Source organism: Asterias rubens, chromosome 9 (assembly GCF_902459465.1).
Source record: "Asterias rubens chromosome 9, eAstRub1.3, whole genome shotgun sequence".
NCBI classification, from domain to species: Eukaryota; Metazoa; Echinodermata; class Asteroidea; order Forcipulatida; family Asteriidae; genus Asterias; species Asterias rubens.
The window spans coordinates 9,218,641-9,239,177 of NC_047070.1; the positions used below are offsets into that span (position 1 = coordinate 9,218,641).

Sequence of the window (20,537 nt, forward strand, 5' to 3'; positions counted from 1 at the left end):
TTTCGTATGACAAGGGTGTTTTTTCTATTATCTCGCAACTTCGACGACCAATTGAGCTCAAATTTTCACAGGTTCGTTATTTTATGCATATGTTGAGATACAGTAACTGTGAAGACTGGTCTTTGACTGTTACCAATAGTGTCCAGCAGTCGATTTCACAACACTCCTCCTAACTTAAAACTAATCTTAGGACTTAGGACAAGTCCCAACCCTGCACTGTAGCATGCAGACCTTAAGATTAATCCTAAGTAACTCTTTGTGAAATCGACAGTTGTGCCTTTAAACCATCAACATAGTTATCAGTGTAGGGCATCGCTTCATCACTAGGGGATATTATGAAAAGTCAGCATCAATATTTATAGAGGGAGTAGCTGGGGCATTGTTGTAGTAGGAGTTCATTCACACATAGACACGTACTCACGTAAGTCACTTAAAGCCATTGGACACTTTCTGAACAGAACAAATAACTTACAGGGTTTACAGAAGGTAATGGTGAAAGACCTCCCTATATTATTCCATGAAATGCTTTACTTTTTGGGAAAACAATTATCAATTCTTGATATCGAGACTAACAGATTTATTTTACGTGCGGAAACAAGGTTGGGTTTCCCGTTATTTTCTCCCTACTCCGATGACCGATTGAGCCTAAATTTTCACAGGTTTGTTATTTAGTATTTAAGTTGTGATACACGAAGTGTGGGCCTTTGGACAATACCGTTTACCGATGTTGTGCGATTGCTTTAAAACCATTGATAAGACCACTGTATGGGGTTATCAAAATGTATCGGTGTTTATTCTCTGATTCAAAACAAAATTAAATCAATAAACGTTCAAGATCCCTTTTTAAAATTGAGAATCCACAGTATTTTATCTCATATGGTTGGTACTCGTAAAACTGCTCTGTTCATATTGGAGTCAACTTTAGTATAAAGATGTTGCTTTGGTATTGCTACTAAGTGGCTGTACTAAACAGAGCGCCCATGACAGTACAGGGCTTTTCACAAATCTTTCTGAAAAGCACCGAAGAACCTTGTACAAAATTATGGTTTTGTTGCAATTGAATCTGCGTACTCTGATTTGATCTCAATTTCCTTTTTGATTGAAAACGTTTTGAGTCAATTCAGCAAAGATTACTTGTTTCTATATTTCTTTCAAGCTGGCCTTTAATAAGATTGGTACATTACGGTTGGTTTTATGTTCATTAGCAGTCATGGTCAGGCTCGAAATTGATTTACAGGCCCGAGGCTGGTGATTTTATTTTTGGCCAGTAAAGTCATTACTGGACAAGTCTTGCAGTCTTCTGTTTTTCATATCTTTACAGGCAATTACTCTAAATAATTATTAGCATAAAACCTTACTTGGTAACGAGTCATGGGGAGCTGTTGATGGTATAAAACATTGTGAGAAACGGCTCCCTCTGAAGTAATGTAGTTTTTGAGGAAGAAGTAATTTTCCATGAATTTGATTTCGAGATCTCAGATTTAGAATTTGAGGTCTCGAAATCAAGCATCTGAAAGCACACAACTTTGTGCGACAAGGTTGTTTTTCTTTCATTATTATCTCGCAACTTCAATGACCGATTGAGCTCAAATCTTCACAGGTTTGTTATTTCATGCATATGTTGAGATACACCAAGTGAGAAGACTGGTCTTTGACAATTACCAAAGGTGTCCAGTGTCTTTGTGTATGGATATTTTTGTTGTCATATTGAATCTGGGCTTGTAAAAATAAAGGGAGACCCCCCCCCCCCAATTCCAGTCGTAATAGGTTGGTTGGACTGTGCAGTATTGAATCTATCAAACTCCGGCAGAATTTCAGGAAGTTGATCCGTAAACAGATTCATCTGATGATGTCATGAGTTCTTTCTGAGATTGAGGCGTCAAGAATAATTGTTAAACGGCAGTCGATTTCACGAAACGCTAGGATTAATCCCATCTCGAGTTAGGACGAGTAACTTCTCCCAACAGAGGATGGTTTAATGTGTCCTAACATCTATGCATACCAAACTTAACTCGTCCTAAGATTAATCCTATCTCGAGTTTAGGATTAATCTTAAGGTCTGAATGCTACAGTGCAGGGTTTGGACTCGTCCTAAGTCCTAAGATTAATCTTAAAGGATTCGGGTACTTTTTCAAAATCTCCACATATTTACATTAAACTAACAGGGTTTGAAGATAATGATAGTGGAAAGCTTCCCTTCCAATATTACTACCTGAGGTTATGTAGTTTTTTTACTAGGGGCCAAGCATCATGCCTGATATTAAATTGTTAATTTGGGGTGAAACTGCCATACAAGAAGACAATATATTAAATGTGAATAATAACTCAGGTGAGCTAAAGGTAGGAATTGATATTCCTCTTAAAACAGTCTAGATTGTAGGAATGAGGGAACGTGCACCAGGCAAGGAATTCCAAAGACATACAGTATGTGGATTAAAGCTATTGGAATGACTCCTTGTTCTACATCTCAGCAAATCAAGAGTGTATGGGTTGAGAACAAGCAGAGAGTCTGGTGTCACGCTGAAACGTTCTGAATTTCTTATATATTTTTTCTAACCCACTACTTTGACTCGCAGTGCCCTTGTTCGTCATCGGGGGCAGACCAGGAATAAGACTGCATCTGGATTGTGTGTGTGCGACAAGGTACCCAGACCTTAATATTATCTCATGTTCATGCTGTAGGTTTTTCTGTACACAAAACGCAAAACTATCACCGCACTCTGCACTTCTTTTTAAAAACACTTTCTTTTTTAGTCTTGATGCTGAACCCCCCCTCTCTTCATTATTTAGAATGAGCACTTGAGTAATAAAACTATAGTTTTATTTTGTTTTAGTTTTTAAGACAAGCATCTTGTTTTATTGGATATGGTATAATGTACAATGTAGCTGATAGAGGGGCTTAGGCAATGGTAAACCACATAAACTTCTTTGGGAAACCACAGTAACTGGTACACCACTGGTAAACCACTGGTAAACCACTGGTATGGTAAACCACTGGTATGGTAAACCACTGTAATATCTGGTTTGGAAAACCACATCAACTTCTTTGGTAAACCACAATAACTGGTATGGTAAACCTCTTTATCTGGTTTGGGGGTTTACAAAACTAGTATGGTAAAACTTTCAACTGCCATGGTAAACCATTCAAATGGGCCTGGTAAACCCTATCAATTTGCACGCTGAACCTTTCAAACTGGTATGGTAAACCAATATCAAAATGTAGGTTACACTTTAATTTCAGACTAAATTTTTGTTAACTGGTTTTCATTTAGTCTGGACATGAATTAAAGGACTCGATAATGGGGGGTCAAAACTAACCCCATGAGGCCCAACAAACAGAATAAAAATAAATCTATGAAGGTTCATAAGTTTTTTTTTGAGATGGTTTAGTTTTCCTGTAGAATGGCTTGTGTAGTGACACAATGGCTTAAATGATAGTAGCAAACAAATTTTACACCTTTTGGTTATTTGGTGGTGGGTTTATTTCCATGATGAGTTTGCTGCGTTTATTTCTATGATTTGTATGATTTTGATGATTTAAAATTTGGTAAATACTTTTTATTTAAATACAGTATGAGGCAACTGGTATAATTTGAAATAGCTTTGCAGTCAAAGACTCTTTCTTTTCTACTTTCTTTCTTGCAATATAGTTTTTATTGAGCAATTGTTTCAACCCCTAACCCCTAACCCCAACCCCCAACCCCCAACCCCCAACCCCCAGCCCCCAGCCCCCAACCCCCAACCCTCAACCCCCAGCCCCCAACCCCCAACCCCCAACCCCCAACCCCCAACCCCCAACCCCCAACCCCCAACCCCCAACCCCCAACCCCCAACCCCCAACCCCCAGCCCCCAACCCCCAACCCCCAGCCCCCAGCCCCCAACCCCCAGCCCCCAACCCCCAACCCCCAACCCCCAACCCCCAACCCCCAACCCCCAACCCCCAACCCCCACCCCCAACCCCCAGCCCCCAGCCCCCAACCCCCAACCCCCAACCCCCAACCCCCAACCCCCAACCCCCAACCCCCAACCCCCAACCCCCAACCCCCAACCCCCAGCCCCCAGCCCCCAGCCCCCAACCCCCAACCCCCAGCCCCAACCCCCAACCCCCAACCCCCAACCCCCAACCCCCAACCCCCAGCCCCCAGCCCCCAGCCCCCAACCCCCAACCCCCAGCCCCAACCCCCAACCCCCAACCCCCAACCCCCAACCCCCAACCCCCAGCCCCCAGCCCCCAGCCCCCAACCCCCAACCCCCAGCCCCCAGCCCCCAGCCCCCAACCCCCAACCCCCAACCCCCAACCCCCAACCCCCAACCCCCAACCCCAAACCCCAAACGCCTACCTCTTTCAATCTCCTCCCTTGTATCCTGATCACACTAAACTAATCAAGCAGTAGTTAGATATTAACAGGCCTGGAGTTACACGAAGGCCCAGAGACCATGGGCATTGCCCTTGGTGCCCCGTCCAAATTTCCCATAGATTCCCATTGCAAAATGAAAATAGCCTTGCCCTCTTAAAAGAACACGTTGCCTTAGATCAGACGAGTTAGTCTATAAAAAGTGTTTGTAACGGTTTGCAAAATGCATATGGTTGGAACGATGTATTAAAAGTAGAATACAATGATCCACACAAATTTGCCTCGAAATTGCGTGGTTTTCCTTTTACTGTGCCAACTAACACGGTCGGCCATTTATGACTCCCATAATGGCCGACCGTGTTAGTCGACGAGGTGAAAGGAAAACCGTGCAATTTTGAGGCAAATTTGTGTGGATCATTGTATTCTACTTTTAAAACATCTTTCCAATCATATGCATTTCATAACAAACGGTTACAAACGCTTTTTATAGACCAACTCGTCTGATCCAAGGCAACGTGTTCCTTTAATAGTGGAGCTTGACTGAACATAGCACTAATACATGTATATGCAGTCTATTTGTGATGTGCAATGTAGTCGACAGAGAGGTTACGCATACGGATACAGATTGATTACGATAACTATAGACGATGTGACCTCTGACGTCACTCGAAAACCATAACATGATTTGCGCGCATACCGCCGGGCAAAACCTTTGTGTTTTGGCAGCCAGCTAGAAAGTGTATGCAATCTTACCATGACTACGCGTATTTTTGCCCGGCGAAACATGACGTATACAGTGTTTTATCAACAGAGGGCGGTTTGAATGTAAACATACATGTAGGTCACATCGTCTATATCCTTTCACATTAACGAAGTGGAAGTGTCGTGGCCGAGCGGTTCAGAGCACCGAATTCAAACTGTGGTTAAGAGCACCGAATTCAAACTCGGGTGTTTCTGATCAGCAGAGTGTGGGTTCGAATCCCCAGCCGTGACACTTGTGTCCTTAAGCAAAACACACAACCATTGCTTCGTCCTTCGGATGGGACGTAAAGCCGTTGGTCCCATGTGTTGTGTAAACGCATGTAAAAGAACTCAGTGCACTTATCGGAAAGAGAAGGGGTTCGCCCCGGTGTTCCTGGCTGTATTGGCAGCATATTTCGCTACAGCACCTTGTAAACCACTACATGGTGCTAAGGATAAGGTCTTATATCTCAAAATTTGCCCCGCTCCTTGCAGTAATAATCTGTGGCGCTTTGTATCCTTTGGCAAAAGGCGCGTTACATTATAAATACGGTTATTATTATTATTATTATTATTATTATTATTATTATTATTATTATTATTATTATTATTATTATTATTATTATTATTATTATTATTATTATTATTATTATTATTATTATTATTATTATTATTATTATTATTATTATTATTATTATTATATGTTCTTCCTACATTTGAGAATTTGATTGAATAGTATTTTTGTTTAACTGTTCGTTTTTCGGACCCACCTTTCATGCCTTTATAATAATGCGTTTGAAGCATGTTTCCAGCAAGCATGGCAAAATAGAGATCTAGATTTCACCGCATTTTCTCAATTTTTGCTCACAAATAACTTAACACATTTCTATGTAGGCAATGGATGGTACCGTTAAAAGCAATATCAGGGAAAATGTTTTTAATCTACGGGGAAAAATACAGCCAAAAGCAAAATGGTATCCGTTTTATAATGCTTTACGCTTCCAGATATCAATTAGTGAATATTCAGGTCCTACACTCCCCCACCCCCTTCCACCTCCACCCCCCCCCCCCTTCTCTCAACCCATCCATTCTGGTTTATCATTGGTTCTTTTCCTGAATGTTCATGTGATTCATTAAGGAGTAATAATTGTGAGACATGTTTGATGTTGTAGTCAAGACTGAAAGTTTCAATCTGTAAAATGGTCTGCAATAATCAAGTAACTCTTCAGTGAGTATCGTTACAATTTCTTGATAATGGCAATGTTCCGTTTCAAGACGATCAGACCGACTGTGACCTTCATATTTGTGTTTTGATGGTTTTATGGTGTAGTGTGATAGAAGTTAGAAGGATGGCTTTGTATTGCACTAACTGGTAGTAAAAGCACCTTTGACCCTTGACCCAAGGTAGTTGAATATGACCCAGGTTGTTTTAAAAATCATGTTCTGTGTTGAGGCGACCAATTCTGAAATTGGTTTTGACCAAGTACAGTATAAGTATAGCCAGAGCCAAAAGCTTCTAGCCATCATCAATTGCTGTGGCTGGATGCTCACTTCTATCCGTTCGTCAGCAACGATTTTAGCACAGGGGCAGATTTCACAAAGATATACATGTAGGACTAGTCTTATCTGAAGTTAGGACAAGTAACCAGTCTTAACTTAACACTAGTCTTATCTCTTAGCATTGCCCAAGGTAGAGTTTTGTGAAATCAACCCCGCTGTAGCCAAATCACTCTTAAAGCTAAATGTACAGGGCCTCGAAATGTTGACTGCGAGTCTGTTAACAAAACTTTTAAATTATATTGAGTCGTGAAGTATAAAGACAATTGAGAAAAAAAGACAGTTAAAGACAGTGGACACTATTGGTAATTGTCAAAGACCAGTCTTCTCAATTGGTGTATCTCAACATATGCATAAAATAACAGACCTGTGAAAATTTGAGGTCATTTGTTCGTTGAAGTTGCGAGATAATAATGAAAGAAAAAACACCCTTGTCACACGAATTTGTGTGCTTTCACATGCTTGATTGTGAGACTTAACAAATTCTAAACTTAAGGTCTCGAAATCAAATTCGTGGAAACTTACTTCTTTCTCGAAAACTACCTTATGAGGGAGCTGTTTCTCACAGTATTTTATACTATCAACCTCCCCCCATTACTCGTTACCAAATCAGGTTTTCTGATAATAATTATTTTGAGTTATTACCAATAGTGTCCACTGCCTTTAAATGCTTCTTTGTGTCAGGAAGATTTCTGGTTTTATAAAAAATTATTCTGTTCCAGTAAACATTTTGAGCAACAAGCTCTGTGGTCGTGTGAATGTTTCTCCCAAATTCGAGCCCTGAGATACGATTTCAAAACTGCCTTAAAGGTGTGCACACTCAGGCATGGAGTTCATTTCATTGACACTGGACCTTGATCAGTCACAAGAGGGCCTCGGAGGCCAGCTAATGTTGTTCTGCAGCGAAGCTCCTGCTCATTGTTTTTTTGTGACCTGGGCCAAATTTCATGGCACTGCTTACCGTAAGCACAGAATTGGCGCTAACGGAAGCAGGGAATTCTGTGCATACGGCAAGCGTATTTCACGGGTTTGCGGCGAATTTTGGCTTCTGCGCGTGCATTCTACGCTTACAAGGCTAGCGCAGAAATTCGGCGCTTGCACGTAAGCGGGGAATCGCGATCATAAGCGCAGAATTCGGCGGTAAGCAGAGCCATGAAATTGGGCCCAGTTAGGGCCATGTTACACGAGGCAATTTAGGGGCAACCAGTTCCAGGCAATCTCCAAGAAGAATAGGCATCCTATTTGAATGTTAACATTTTGCTTTTGTGAATCGTAAGACAATGTTTTAAAATTGACTTATGTGATACCAAAGTGGTCCTGTAGCATGCACTGCAGTTGGTTGCCTCCAAGTTGCCTGTACAAGTTGCCTCCTGTGACAAGGCCCTTAGACTCTTGTAGCTCCAAGTTCCCTTTGTAGGAACCACTTAAACCTAGTGGGGAGAAAAATGTTCAATCAGTGTATTTTGACAGTATCACAATCAAAATCAGATCAAATGCAATGTAAATTGGAAGTTAAAGACGCTGGACACTATTGGTATTTGTCAAAGACCAGTCTTCTCACTTAGTGTATCTCAACATATGCATAAAATAACAAACCTGTGAAAATTTGAGCTCAATTGGTCATCGAAGTTGCGAGATAATAATGAAAGAAAAAACACTCTTGTCACACGAAGTTGTGTGCCTTCAGATGCTTGATTTCGAGACCTCAAATTTGAGGTCTCGAAATCAAATTCTTGGAAAATTACTTGGTTCTCGAAAACCTTGTTACTTCAGAGGAAGCCGTTACACAATGTTTTATACTATCAACCTCTCCCCATTGCTCGTAACCAAGTCAGGTTTCATGCTAATAATTATTTTGAGTAATTACTAATAGTGTCCACTGCCTTTAACAAATAAAAAGGTTCAAATGAGGGTAGATGTATGTCCCAATCGGTGTAGTTTGTCTGACATTGGCACCACACTGAATCAAGTTTAAGAACTTGTGCGATCATAAATCCTATCGAGACACTATTTTAGTCAGTCAGACGATTGCTTGATACCTATTTAAAACAGGAAACTAATATCTTGTAGACTTCACGCATTTACATCCACTTCTTTGTATAAATGTTTTATTTTTTTCCTTCCGTCTTTTTGCAGAGGCAAGACAACCAACAAACGGGAAAATCAACAGCTCGACAAAAAACATCATGAGGAGATTACCTAGACTTATAACAAGAAGCAACCAATTACCACTTGACTGATGAGTACAGAGACGGGTGATCATGATGTACATCCAAGACGTCTGGAAGACCTTGACTTGTGTTAAAAAAAAATACCTTAATAAATGAATAAACTGACGTTGAAGTAAGACGCCTTGTATTGTTAACGACCGAACGAAGAAAGAAGAAGAAAAAAACTAGAAACTTGTATGTATAAAAACAAAAAATCTTTTCCTAAAAAAAAAAAACCAACACCATAAAATATAGTTATCAAGAGCTAAAAAAAAAAAAACTCACTGAAGAAAAAATATTAAAAAATTTGTTTAGAAACATATGTATGTACAAAGGAATCTTGCCACAATGTTTGGTTATTTGTGTATTTGAGGCAAAAATAAAAGGTTTTTGCATTAAAAAAAATATATATTTCATGTGGACAGCAAGTAGTGGAAGTAACTATAATGATTAATGTTATATATATGCATAATGTACAAGATTTTAAAAAGGGGGAAACCCCTTTTTTTTCCGAGATTGTAATGAGGTCATAGCTGTAAGATGTGTAGCTTTGTGGGTTATTAGAATGATGAATCTATTGTTCGTTGTCATCATTGTCTTCGTCGTTTCTCCGTTTAGATTCCTTGGATACCAATATTTGCACTGGTCCCCAACTCTTTATGTACGACTTTTTTTCACCAGATTTCTACTTGTGATCTTGGCTGGTACCCCACTGGCCAGCACTGGTTTCTCTTTGTATCACAAAAAAAATAAAAATATCTAAAACAGTGTAAGTGTTTATGTTCAGAGGTTTATAATACTGGAACAGACGCAAGATTTTTTTAAAGGAAGCTCTTTATTGTAAATGCTAGCAATTATATGTCTAATACTTCTCCTTTTTATAGAGTCCTGTCTGCTTTTTAACATTTCAAGTACAAAACACTAAAAAAAAAACTCTGACGTACATTGTCATTTCGGAGTCAGTTTTAGGGGCAGTCAAATCTGTAAGCCTGACTGAGAACTGAACTGAAAGAGTTCACCCAAGCACAATCTTATAACATGTTCATCACGTGATTAGAAAAACACACCTAGATAAAGTACACATTGTAACCACGGGCAACCATTTTGGACCCACTCGTTGATTTGACTATATGCATATCAAAGCAAGAACTGGACGCAAAGAAATGCTGACCTCATTCCCTGCTTGGCTCTAAGCCAATCAGAACACTCCCAGCTGAAAGCTGCCATTTTTTTTATACAAGTCGTAAGATGGTGGTTATAAAATTAAAAAAAAACACTACCATTGCTGAAACTGCTGCTTTGTTAAATGCCTTTAAAAAACTCAGTTTATATATGTTCAGTTATATTTTGTCATGCAGACACATCACTGATGTTAAAGGTAGTGGACACTATTGGTAATTACTCAAAATAATTATTAGCATAAATCTTACTTGGTAACAAGTAATAGGGAGAGATTGATAGTATAAATCATTGTGAAAAATGGCTCCCTCTGAAGTAATGCAGTTTTTGAGAAAGAAGTAATACTCCATGAATTTGATTTCGAGACCTCGGATTGAGAATTTGAGGTCTCGAAATCAAGCATCAGAAAGCACACAATTTCATGTGACAAGGTTGTTTTTTCTTTCATTATTATCTAGCAACTTCAATGACCAATTGAGCTAAATTTTTCACAGGTTTGTTATTTCATGCATATGTTGAGATACAGACAATTACCAATAGTGTCCACTGTCTTTAAATATACGACACCAACAAAACATTTGAAGGATGAAATCTGGCCTTGGACTTCACTCTTTAAGGGGCACAGCAATTTTTCTCTGGTATGGTCCACTTCTACGAGGAAACTGCAATTTGTATTGGCACTTTGCAAAGGTGCCTTGAATAATTTTTGAGGCCTGGAAATAAGATTTTATAATAAACAAAAGCCATCTTGCAAACACATTTTGCAATTGATTTTTTTTTACCGAAATGAAGTCAGCCGAAATTGTCTTAAAATTCACTGTACAGGTTTTGCACTGTAAGATAACATTGTGGTCCAAGTTAAGAACGCTATCTGGTTCTAGTTCAGCACTTAATACTCGAGATTGTTGCTGTAATTGCAACATTTAGTTCAACATAGGGTTACCCCCCCCTAAACCCCCCCCCCCCAAAAAAAAAAAAAAAAAAAACAGAAAGAAAAAAAGAAGAAGAAAATATCCCTGAAACAACAACAACAACACCAACAAAACCCTTAACAAAAACAACAAAAGGGGAGGTTAACTATCACTGGTTTGGTTTCAAATCCAAGAAGTTACTTTGATGAAGGTCAGGTCATTCTCAGAAAATTATAATTTCTCGTAAGCCGCCCTTCTGTGTCAGATTGATGGAATTGCAAACAAACATGCCGTAACCCCCCCCCCCCCCAAAAAAAAGAACCCCCCCCCCAAAAAAAAAACCTGAAACAACAACAAAACCCAAAACAACATCAGCTAAATGGAGGGTAACCTGTCAGTGTTTTGGGTTCAATTCCAAGAAGTTATTTTGTTGAAGTTCGGGTCATTCTTAGAGAATTATCCTTTCTCGTAAATCACCCTTCTTCTTTTCCAGATTGGCGAAATTGCAAGCAAACACGCCAGATGTTTTCTCCAGTTGTTTTTAGCGCTGGACAATAATACATTCTAAGATATGGTGGACACAGTACGATTGCATTTGTTTGGTTTGGAGAAATCTGTCTGTAGACTCCCAAGTCAAACGGTGTACTCCCTTTGTGTACGCCATATCTCAAAAACGGTAAATATAATCTGTTCAGATATTATCATATGTTTGCTTTTAAGCAGCCACTGTAAATTCTTGGTAACACATAGTTGCAAATTTGGTTATTTCAATAATTTATCCGAAAGAATTTTTCCCGGGGAAAAAAAAACAAACTGATTTTGTACCAAATTATGGAAGACAACATTTATAGGGTGATGAAAAATGTTACAGGTTCTCTGTGAAAAAAAAAAAAAAAAAAAAATAGGTTAAGTACTGTTTGAAATTTCCTCATTAAAAATAGTCTGAAATAATAGTAATAACTTTTTACTTGTCATAATGTGAATACCTGGATAAACTAGACTTTTATAATTGTTAAAGGAATTATATAACAAGGTCTTTCTGAGGATTTTTAGCAGCATTCTGTGCAAGTCAAACTCGAAGGGGGTGTTTTCTGAACTGTTTCCGGAAGTTTAAGACAATCTGTTTTTTTTTTTTTAAATATCTGAAAACCCAGGATAAGCTTGAGGGACAACACATCTGGATTTGCAAAGTTGGTGTGTTTAATGAGCTTTTGCCCAAGCATAAAAAACATACACTTGTTAGCAGCCAATGCGGTTTCAACGGTACCCAGTTTGTGAGTGGCCGTTGTGAGATTTTCGCTTAGCACATCATTAAGTATAACGAACTCTGCTTAACATTTTTGTGAATTAGGTTCGTTGAACTTCATGCACTCTTACAGTCAGTGTCAAGTGGTTTTTGCGGGTTGGGATTAACCAACCTGTAGATGCAGCAAAGGTCAAATATCAAAGGTCAGAAGGTCAATCAAAGTTGTTTTCAAGAGTTCGGGCAAAAGAGTCGTGGAAGCCAAGGTTGATGTGATTGAAAAGTCCAAGCTCTTTATGATCTCTTGGAAAAAGACGGCTTGAAATTTGTTTAAAAATTTTTTCGTATCGATTTGGATTTATGACCAGTGGCGTAAGGTTTCGTTTGAGATTGCGTTGAACTGTATCTGAGCAGTATTGCATAGAGCTACGGAATTACGCACACACCACTCTTACAACCCCTTCAATACAGTAGACTGTTGTACAGATAATTCAACCATCTTTTAGTTGTCCGTTTTTCAATATTGTACTCACAGAAAAAAATGCACTACGTGGTGACTGTAACATGTAACATGTGCTTTAAAAAAAAAAATTTAAAAAAATACAACACGCCTAAAAAAAATTTTTTTTAAAATTAATATAAAATTAAAAAATGCTGATCTTTTGTTGTTGGTTTGCTGCATCGTGTATCTGGACATGCTCAAGGATTAAGAAGTAACTCGGTAGAAAACATTTTTTAGTGGTATTTGTTTGTGTGTTTAAAGATTGTGTCTTTTATGTTTTATTTATAGAGAAAAGGAACATTTGAAATAGCTTTTGCCAACCTTCTAAAAAATATGTCGTGCTTCTTGTTATATTAAGCTAACACATTTATTTTATTTTTATACAGTGGAGAAAAAAAACAGGAAAAAAAAAACACAGAATGCTTTGAGAAATTAGACTGTGTGTAGTATGTTTTATTTTGGGGAGATGTCGTGAACTACAATGCTCTCCGTTATATAGAGTGAGGGCATTTTGGGTCGGTTGCAATGTAAATTACAATTTCTTTTTTTTTTCAAAGCATAAATGTCACCCACTCTGAAAATGAGTCAGATGTAGGCAATTTCAGGAATTGAGTTATATGCATGGCTGGAAAGAACACATCAGCAGCAGTAATTTGGTATGCGTCTAAGCTTTGGGGTGTATCGCGTTGCTGAGTTACTCCCGTTTGAAATTAGCCACTACACCATTTTTGTGCAAAACGACTACAAGTAAAATGATATTTTCAACTACCATTGGGTGCAAAAGGATACAAATTAGACATAAGTATGATCTCAAAATTGTTGTATTCATAGCTTTATTGCCTAAAAGTAAGTGTTCTAAAAGTTAACCATGCAACTAAGAAAGATCTTTTAAACTGTCCATAACTTAATATTGCATTGGGCGACATCTGACTCATTTTCACAGAGTGGGTCTTAAATAACAGGATTGATGTTAATTTGTTGAGGAGTAGACGTTGTGTACATTGATATGAACTTGTATCTGTTTCTTGGTATAGGACTTCCAATGTGTGCACAACAAAAATGTAGATTATATGTTAATACAGTACTCCCAATGTTTTTTATAGTGTAGGTAGCATTTGGGCTCACACAGTGCAGTTGTCACCTTTTAACTATATCGATTGAGGTACACGCGACCCTGATCATGGTAAATGCATACCTGTTTGGGAATATTTACACCTTTATTGGGTACACTTGTGCCCTGATCGGGTCAGTTATACCCGATTGGGTGCACGTATACCTTGATTGGGTACATTTATAACTTGATTGGGGACACTTTTACCCTGATTGGGTAAATTTATGCCAGATTGGGTGCATGTATACCTTGATTGGGTACACTTATACCTTGATTGGGTACACTTATACCCTGATTGGGTGTATTTATACCCGATTGGGTACACTTATACCTTGATTGGGTACACTTATACCCTTACTGGGTACATTTATACCCTATTTGGGTACACTTGTAACACTGAATGGGTACACTTAAACCCAGGTATTTCACAATGAGGGTAATAATGTTTGGAAAGTCTTGGTGAATAAACCATTCAAATTATCCCAATTGGTTTATACTCTCCCCATTGGAACCTTCTTTTGCAAATGGAGATAACAGTGATCCCGATCGGGGGGAACTCTTGGGTGGCCATCAGAGGTAAAGTCCTAAGTTAAAGGTAAAGTCCCACTGTGGTTACAATTTGGTTAAGTCATAACCTTGATTACAAAGTAAGGTTAATTGTATACCTTGGTTATACAGTAAAGGTTATGGTCAGATTGACAGATTGATCCTAACATTGCAAGTGGAAGGTAACATCTTACTGTGGTTAAAGTAAGGTTAAGTCTTAGTGATGGCAAATCCTACCCTTGCTTACCAGTAAGATTGAGTCTTTGTTTTGATAAAGGTCTTACTTGCCACTTTACTTTACTGAAAATAACTTAAAGTCTTGCTCCTGGTTAAAGTGAGGTACATGTAAAGTGCTACCTAGTCTAGGTATCGCTTTACAAGAAGACTTATGGAGTCTTTCCGCAGTGAACAGGCATGCAACTGCCCGTTGAAAAAAAAAAGAGGAACATTTTCAAAGGCACAACGCAAGTGCGAAACGCCACGGGACATGAGACCCACAATGGTACCCTAGAAAATGTTGAGGTTTATTATGCTCTAAGGTGCATTGTTAGCATGTACTAGGCTCATTTTACATTATTTTAGTTGTACATTGTTGTTGCCAGGCATATATTAGGCTTATCATATTTTTGTTCACGTGAGTTGCATGCCTGAGTGAAGGAAAGGTATCTAAGTCTTACCCCCCTAGTGAGGAACGATGGTCACATGAATCGGTTAAAGATCACAAGGAAAGAATAAGGATGGGAACTTTACCACAACTTGTTAAAGAACAACTTTTTTTAAATTGCACACAGTTTGTATGAAGAATGCACAGTCGGAAGACATCTTATCAATGCAAAAAAAACAAACAAACAAATTTTAAAGTAATGAATCTACGCAACGTTAGAGGGTCAATTTGGTTCTCTGAGCTGTTGGTCGATAATATTTCTTTGTGTGTTTTCGTTTATTTGTGGTTAAAATAAATGAAAAAGACTCACAAATCTGATCTAGCCTTGTGTTAGACTGGACTGCACTAGTTTAAACCAGACCAAACTGGTTCTAAGTTGTTCACCATAGAATGCTACATAAGTACTGTTACCTCTAAAGTCATGAAAATACGTAGATAAATAAAAAATGAACGGAGCTGTACTAATCTGCAAGTCACTTTTCAGTTCAATTCTTGGAGGAAATTAAAACTTTAATAAGAGTCTTGACAGTTTGCCAAGATGTTGTGATGGTTCTTCTTTCCATGATGAAGCCTGCTGGAGCAATCTTGGTAAAAGAATTGGCACAGTTCTAACTTCTAACGGGAATATACTGATGTGGAATCATGGCAGGGAGCGATGATTGTCTCATGCTGTGAGCATATTTGTGTCATGTAGTTTCAATTGGTAAAATGTTCAAGTTTTGTCGGATGCATTCTTGCCAATTAAGGGATGTTATGCAAAACAAAAATGTTCAAAATGGTGGGAGAAAAAAGGTTTCTTGCAATCAAACGTAAATAAAGCAGTCTCTTGGAAAAGCTGAAGAGTAGTGTGTGTTTCTGATCCTTGCACCTTGGGTTGAATTTGTTAAACTTAGGAAAACACAGTTGGATTCCAACAGCTGAAACGGAAACGAGTTTTCCAACTTAGGGTACTAATGTTAATCGCAGCCGCACATAAATGTAGAAATTGAATTTGAAAATCATTCATAGTTGGGGCATTAGATAATTTACTAACTTTTGTTTTATATTCAGATGATTACAATTTTATTTGAATGTGGTGTCTTTCAGTGTAAAATGGTGTTTCTTTAAAGATTTGGTGCATAAAGAATCAAGAAAGTGTTTGCTTTTTGGATTGAATTAACATGATTTTATATCAAGTTATTATTTTATTTTATTTTTCGATCCCACTGAGTTCTGTGAATAAATTCAATGAGTGTAAAACAGGTTTGGCAAAATCTGGTAGCAACTTGTTAGCACAAGTTTTAACCGGTACAAACCAGTATAGCAGCAATTTGTAAGGACTGGTTTAAACTGGTACAATCCAGTATAGCAGCAATTTGTAAGGACTGGTTTAAACTGGTACAATCCAGTATAGCAGCAATTTGTAAGGACTGGTTTAAACTGGTACAAACCAGTATAGCAGCAATTTGTAAGGACTGGTTTAAACTGGTACAAACCAGTATAGCAGCAGCTTGTCAGGTCCGGCTTAAACTGGTACAATCCATTACAGTAGCAACTTCTTCAAACTAGTTTAATCTAGTACAATCCAGTATAGTGGGAGGGCATTTTTTATATTTAAATTGATGTATAAAAAAAAAACAGTACAGAGTTATGGTCCACAGATATATAGCCAAATTTGTACTTGTTACGTTGCTGATTTTTCATGTAACTTTGAAAAGAAATAAGATTTTAAGTGGAAATGGAGTTTAGGTTAGGTGTTAGTTCTTTGTTAGGTATTTAAAAAAAGATTTTTAACTTTGTGAAAATTCACCCTCTGTCAAATACTCAACAATGACTGAGTATAAGGAGAGTCTTGAATGTTAATATTTCAATTGTAAATATAAAACACAATATCGTTATTATTTTCCAAAAACATAGTTTATGACCTTTTGGGTTTAATGGAACATTACAAATCTGTTTGTAAATAATCGTCCCTTAATTGCTTCTGCGATCATTTATTTGAGAGCAACCGTTACGTCATTGCCAACTTTCCAACATTTTTCAGTTTTTTTTTTTTTTTTGGGTCATAGTTATGGTTTCATAAAAATCGTACAAAACAAAATGGTTGGTTGGTTTTCAAAATCTCCATCAACTGCGTGTTGGTTTAAACAAACGTGTGATGCTCACCTAGTTACTGTACTCTCAACGTATTTAGAGGTAGGTCGTCCCTAGGTTGGTAGAGCATAGTTGTCACAACGTTAAGAAAAAAAAGCTTGTGACATTGCATAAAATATTTCACACCTTTGACTCGTTTTGTTGTGTTTTCATCTTTACAAGTTAAATGCACCTTAATACGCTACTTTTGGTGTGTAATTTTATGTAAAAGTTCCACATTTACATCAAACATTTTTTTTTCTGATATTAAAAAAAAAGCAAAATTGTTATTAACATTTAAACAACAAAAGTGATATCCAGTTTAACTTCCTGGCCCAATTTAATGGCTCTGCTTAGCAGGGAATTCTGTGCTTACGGCAAGCGTATTTCTTGGGTTAGCCGTGAATTTTGGCTTCTGCGCATGCGTTCTACGCGTTACTAGGCATTCTACACTTACAAGGCTAGCGCAGAAATTTGACGCTTGCACGCAAGCGGGGAATCGTGATCGTAAGCGCAGAATTCGTCGGTATGCAGAGCCATACAATTGGGCCCTGTCAATGGCATTTGGGCTAAGCGCCATTTCTGAAGCAAGTAGATATTTATTCAGTAATACTGCTACTTGTGTTTCCTCTAAAAAAGTTAAACTCTGTGGTTGTTCATAAAGCGCGGTTCATACTTCACGCGAATGCGAAACAAATTTTGGTGATACATCAATCGTTGCACGATCCCTTTTCAATTGTGACGCAAGAAAATGCCCTTCAATCGCCTGAAGCATTCGCAGGAAGTATGAACCATGCTTGTGTGGACATGTGTAAGTCCACATAGTGCTTTTAAGTCCCTACATTGTGTGGACCTCTTTTGTTGTCAGTTCCACACTTTGTAAGCAAAGCTGAGGCCTTTAACGAAACCACGACTTTGGCTTCAGATTTGGCTCAGGCTAGTTTGGTGCTCGCAGGTGTTTTGGCAATTGCGCTTGCCGCTTTGCGTACGCGCTCAGGGATTCAGACCAGAGAATGGGGCCTGAAGCTGAATCCAAAGCCGAAGCCAGGGATTCGTAAAGGCCCTAAAACACGAGGAATACAAGATGGGTGTAACATGGGCCCAATTTCATGGCTCTGCTTACCGCCGAATTCTGCGCTTACAATCGCGATTCCTCGCTTACGTGCAAGCGCCGAATTCCTGCGCTAGCCTTGTAAGCGTAGAATGCCTAATAACGTGGAGTACGCACGCGCAGAAGCCCAAATTCGCCGCTAACCCGTGAAATACACTTGCCGTAAGCACAGAATTCCCTGCTCCCGTAAGCGCCGATTCTGTGCTTATGGTAAGCATAGCCATGAAATTGGGCCCTGGTCTTTACCATTTCTGCTTTTACTTTTGTAGTTCCTTGAAATGTGACAATGCAGTTCCTTATTACTTTATTTCCCAGAATGATAAAACAGTAATTTGAATGAAGACTGGGAGACATTAATGAATGTTGTTTCTACTCAGAGCTCTTTGGACCCAATAGTCAGTAATGCTAGGATTACCTCTCGACATCCATCATAATTTTTGCTGCCGACTTTTCTTGAATCAAACTAAGTTTCTTAAAAGGAAATGATAATCTCTGTCACACTCTCAGAGACATTCACAATCTTGTTGGTGATTATTTTTTTGAAATAAGTGCAACAGTAATATCATAAATTCTTGTTAAAAAAATGTCAAGTAAAGTTATGTTTATGAGTGAGTCATGAGATTATGTTGACCATTCCTCAGTGTGTCTTAGATGACTAAATACCACATATACATCATCAAGCTTGGTACATATTCATTGGGAGACCTTTTAACTGCTAGTTGACTAAAGACACGGCCCAACTTCATATCACAAAAAACTTGCTAAGCACAAACAATTGTGCTAAGCAAAAATAGGTTACTAGCCAGAATACCATCTGGTTATCATTGCTGTGACTGGTACCCCGGTCTTTTCATGCTTAACAGCTGTGTGAAATAGGGCCCTGTCCTGGTATCATCCATTGTTATTGATATTGTACTCATGCACATCAGAGGTGTGGTTGATTTTTTGGCACTTAAGAAACAACTAATGTATTGTATGCCAAGAATTACAGTAAAGAGGGGTAATAAAAAAGCATTTTCTGCTGTCAAGTAGACATGCCTATGAAGGTACAAGCAAAAAACAGCGCCCTCATTGAGGTAAAAGAAACATCTATCAATGGCTTAGAGATGTTCTCGGTGTGTACACACGTCCTGTGTTCTTTGACCTCGGTGATGGGGAAATAAATGAAAGGGTCCAGGGAGCAAACCACTTATGAAAGTACAGTAGTCTCACTTGCTGGAGCAAACTTTGTTAAGTCAAAGTTTGCTTTGCTTTAACGTTGAGTACAAATCACCCTGAAGGGTGTCACACAAAAAAACAAGTTTTCTTAATAATGGTCAAAGGTGGCAACAGGCATAGTTCAAACAGAATATTAACACTAAATGAACGATTAAAAACGATCAGAAATTGTTGGTAGCAATGTTATAAGTGTTCTTCTCTAGCTCTCCTGTGAAATTTTGTTCTGAGTTCCAAAAAAATAAGCAGCAGGTAAAATCTGCAGAGATTTTATGTGGACCAATTATGTTATAATAGTATATAGTATATTGACCGACCATGGACAGACAATTTATACGTTTTTTGGAAAATGAGACAATGGTCTTTCATTGTCTTGCCCCCGTTTCTGCCGACTTGGGTTTTACTTACTGTAGCTAATACACAACCAGATTTTATTATTATTGATTAAAAAAAAAAGAAGAATTATATCTAAGAATTTGATGTGTATGTTATAGATGAACGCACACACATAATGCAGGAGAATATTATACCACTACTTGTAGATTTTTGTCAACTGTAAAGATACAGAGTTTACTACTACTACTACTACTATCTTGGGCTTGACAATGTAAGAGACAAAAACAAAAAATGCAGGCATTTCCAAAGTTATTTACGCTTCTGAATACTCTTACTGTATGGTAGATGACTAGTTGTACCATTATACATTCATTGTCTCACACATTAATGTGCCATTTGTCTCCAATGTGTGTTCTTTCATTGGTTGTCAAATTGATTGCATGGTCTTGTCTGTTCCCCGCATGCATTTTGTTTACCAAGTATAGACCTATGTTTACATTCAAACCGCCCTCTGTTGACAAAACACTGTATACGTCATGTTTTCGCCTGGCAAAAAGACGCGTAGTCATGGTAAGATTGCATACACTTTCTAGCTGGCTGCCAAAACACAAAGGTTTTTCCCCGGCGGTATGCGCGCGAACCATGTTATGGTTTTCGTGTGACGTCGGAAGTCACATCGTCTATACATGTATATTTATATCATTTTCAGGGCCACCCACCCCCCCCCCCCCCCAAACATAGAT

General features: G+C 38.4%; 1 protein-coding gene across 2 annotated transcripts in view; it reads left to right on the top strand.

The window, feature by feature from the left end:
- LOC117294576 (G protein-coupled receptor kinase 5-like) overlaps positions 1-9,932 on the top strand; it is a 98,513-nt gene extending 88,581 nt beyond the window's left edge. Inside the window, exons 16-17 of one of the 2 annotated variants that reach the window (XM_033777043.1) lie at positions 2,577-2,643; positions 8,791-9,932. In XM_033777043.1, the coding sequence (XP_033632934.1) occupies positions 2,577-2,612 (36 nt within the window). In that variant the 3' untranslated portion in view covers positions 2,613-2,643; positions 8,791-9,932. The remainder of the gene's footprint in view (positions 1-2,576; positions 2,644-8,790) is intronic. The other variant, XM_033777042.1, reaches the window with a different exon arrangement.
- Positions 9,933-20,537: the final 10,605 nt, after the last annotated feature.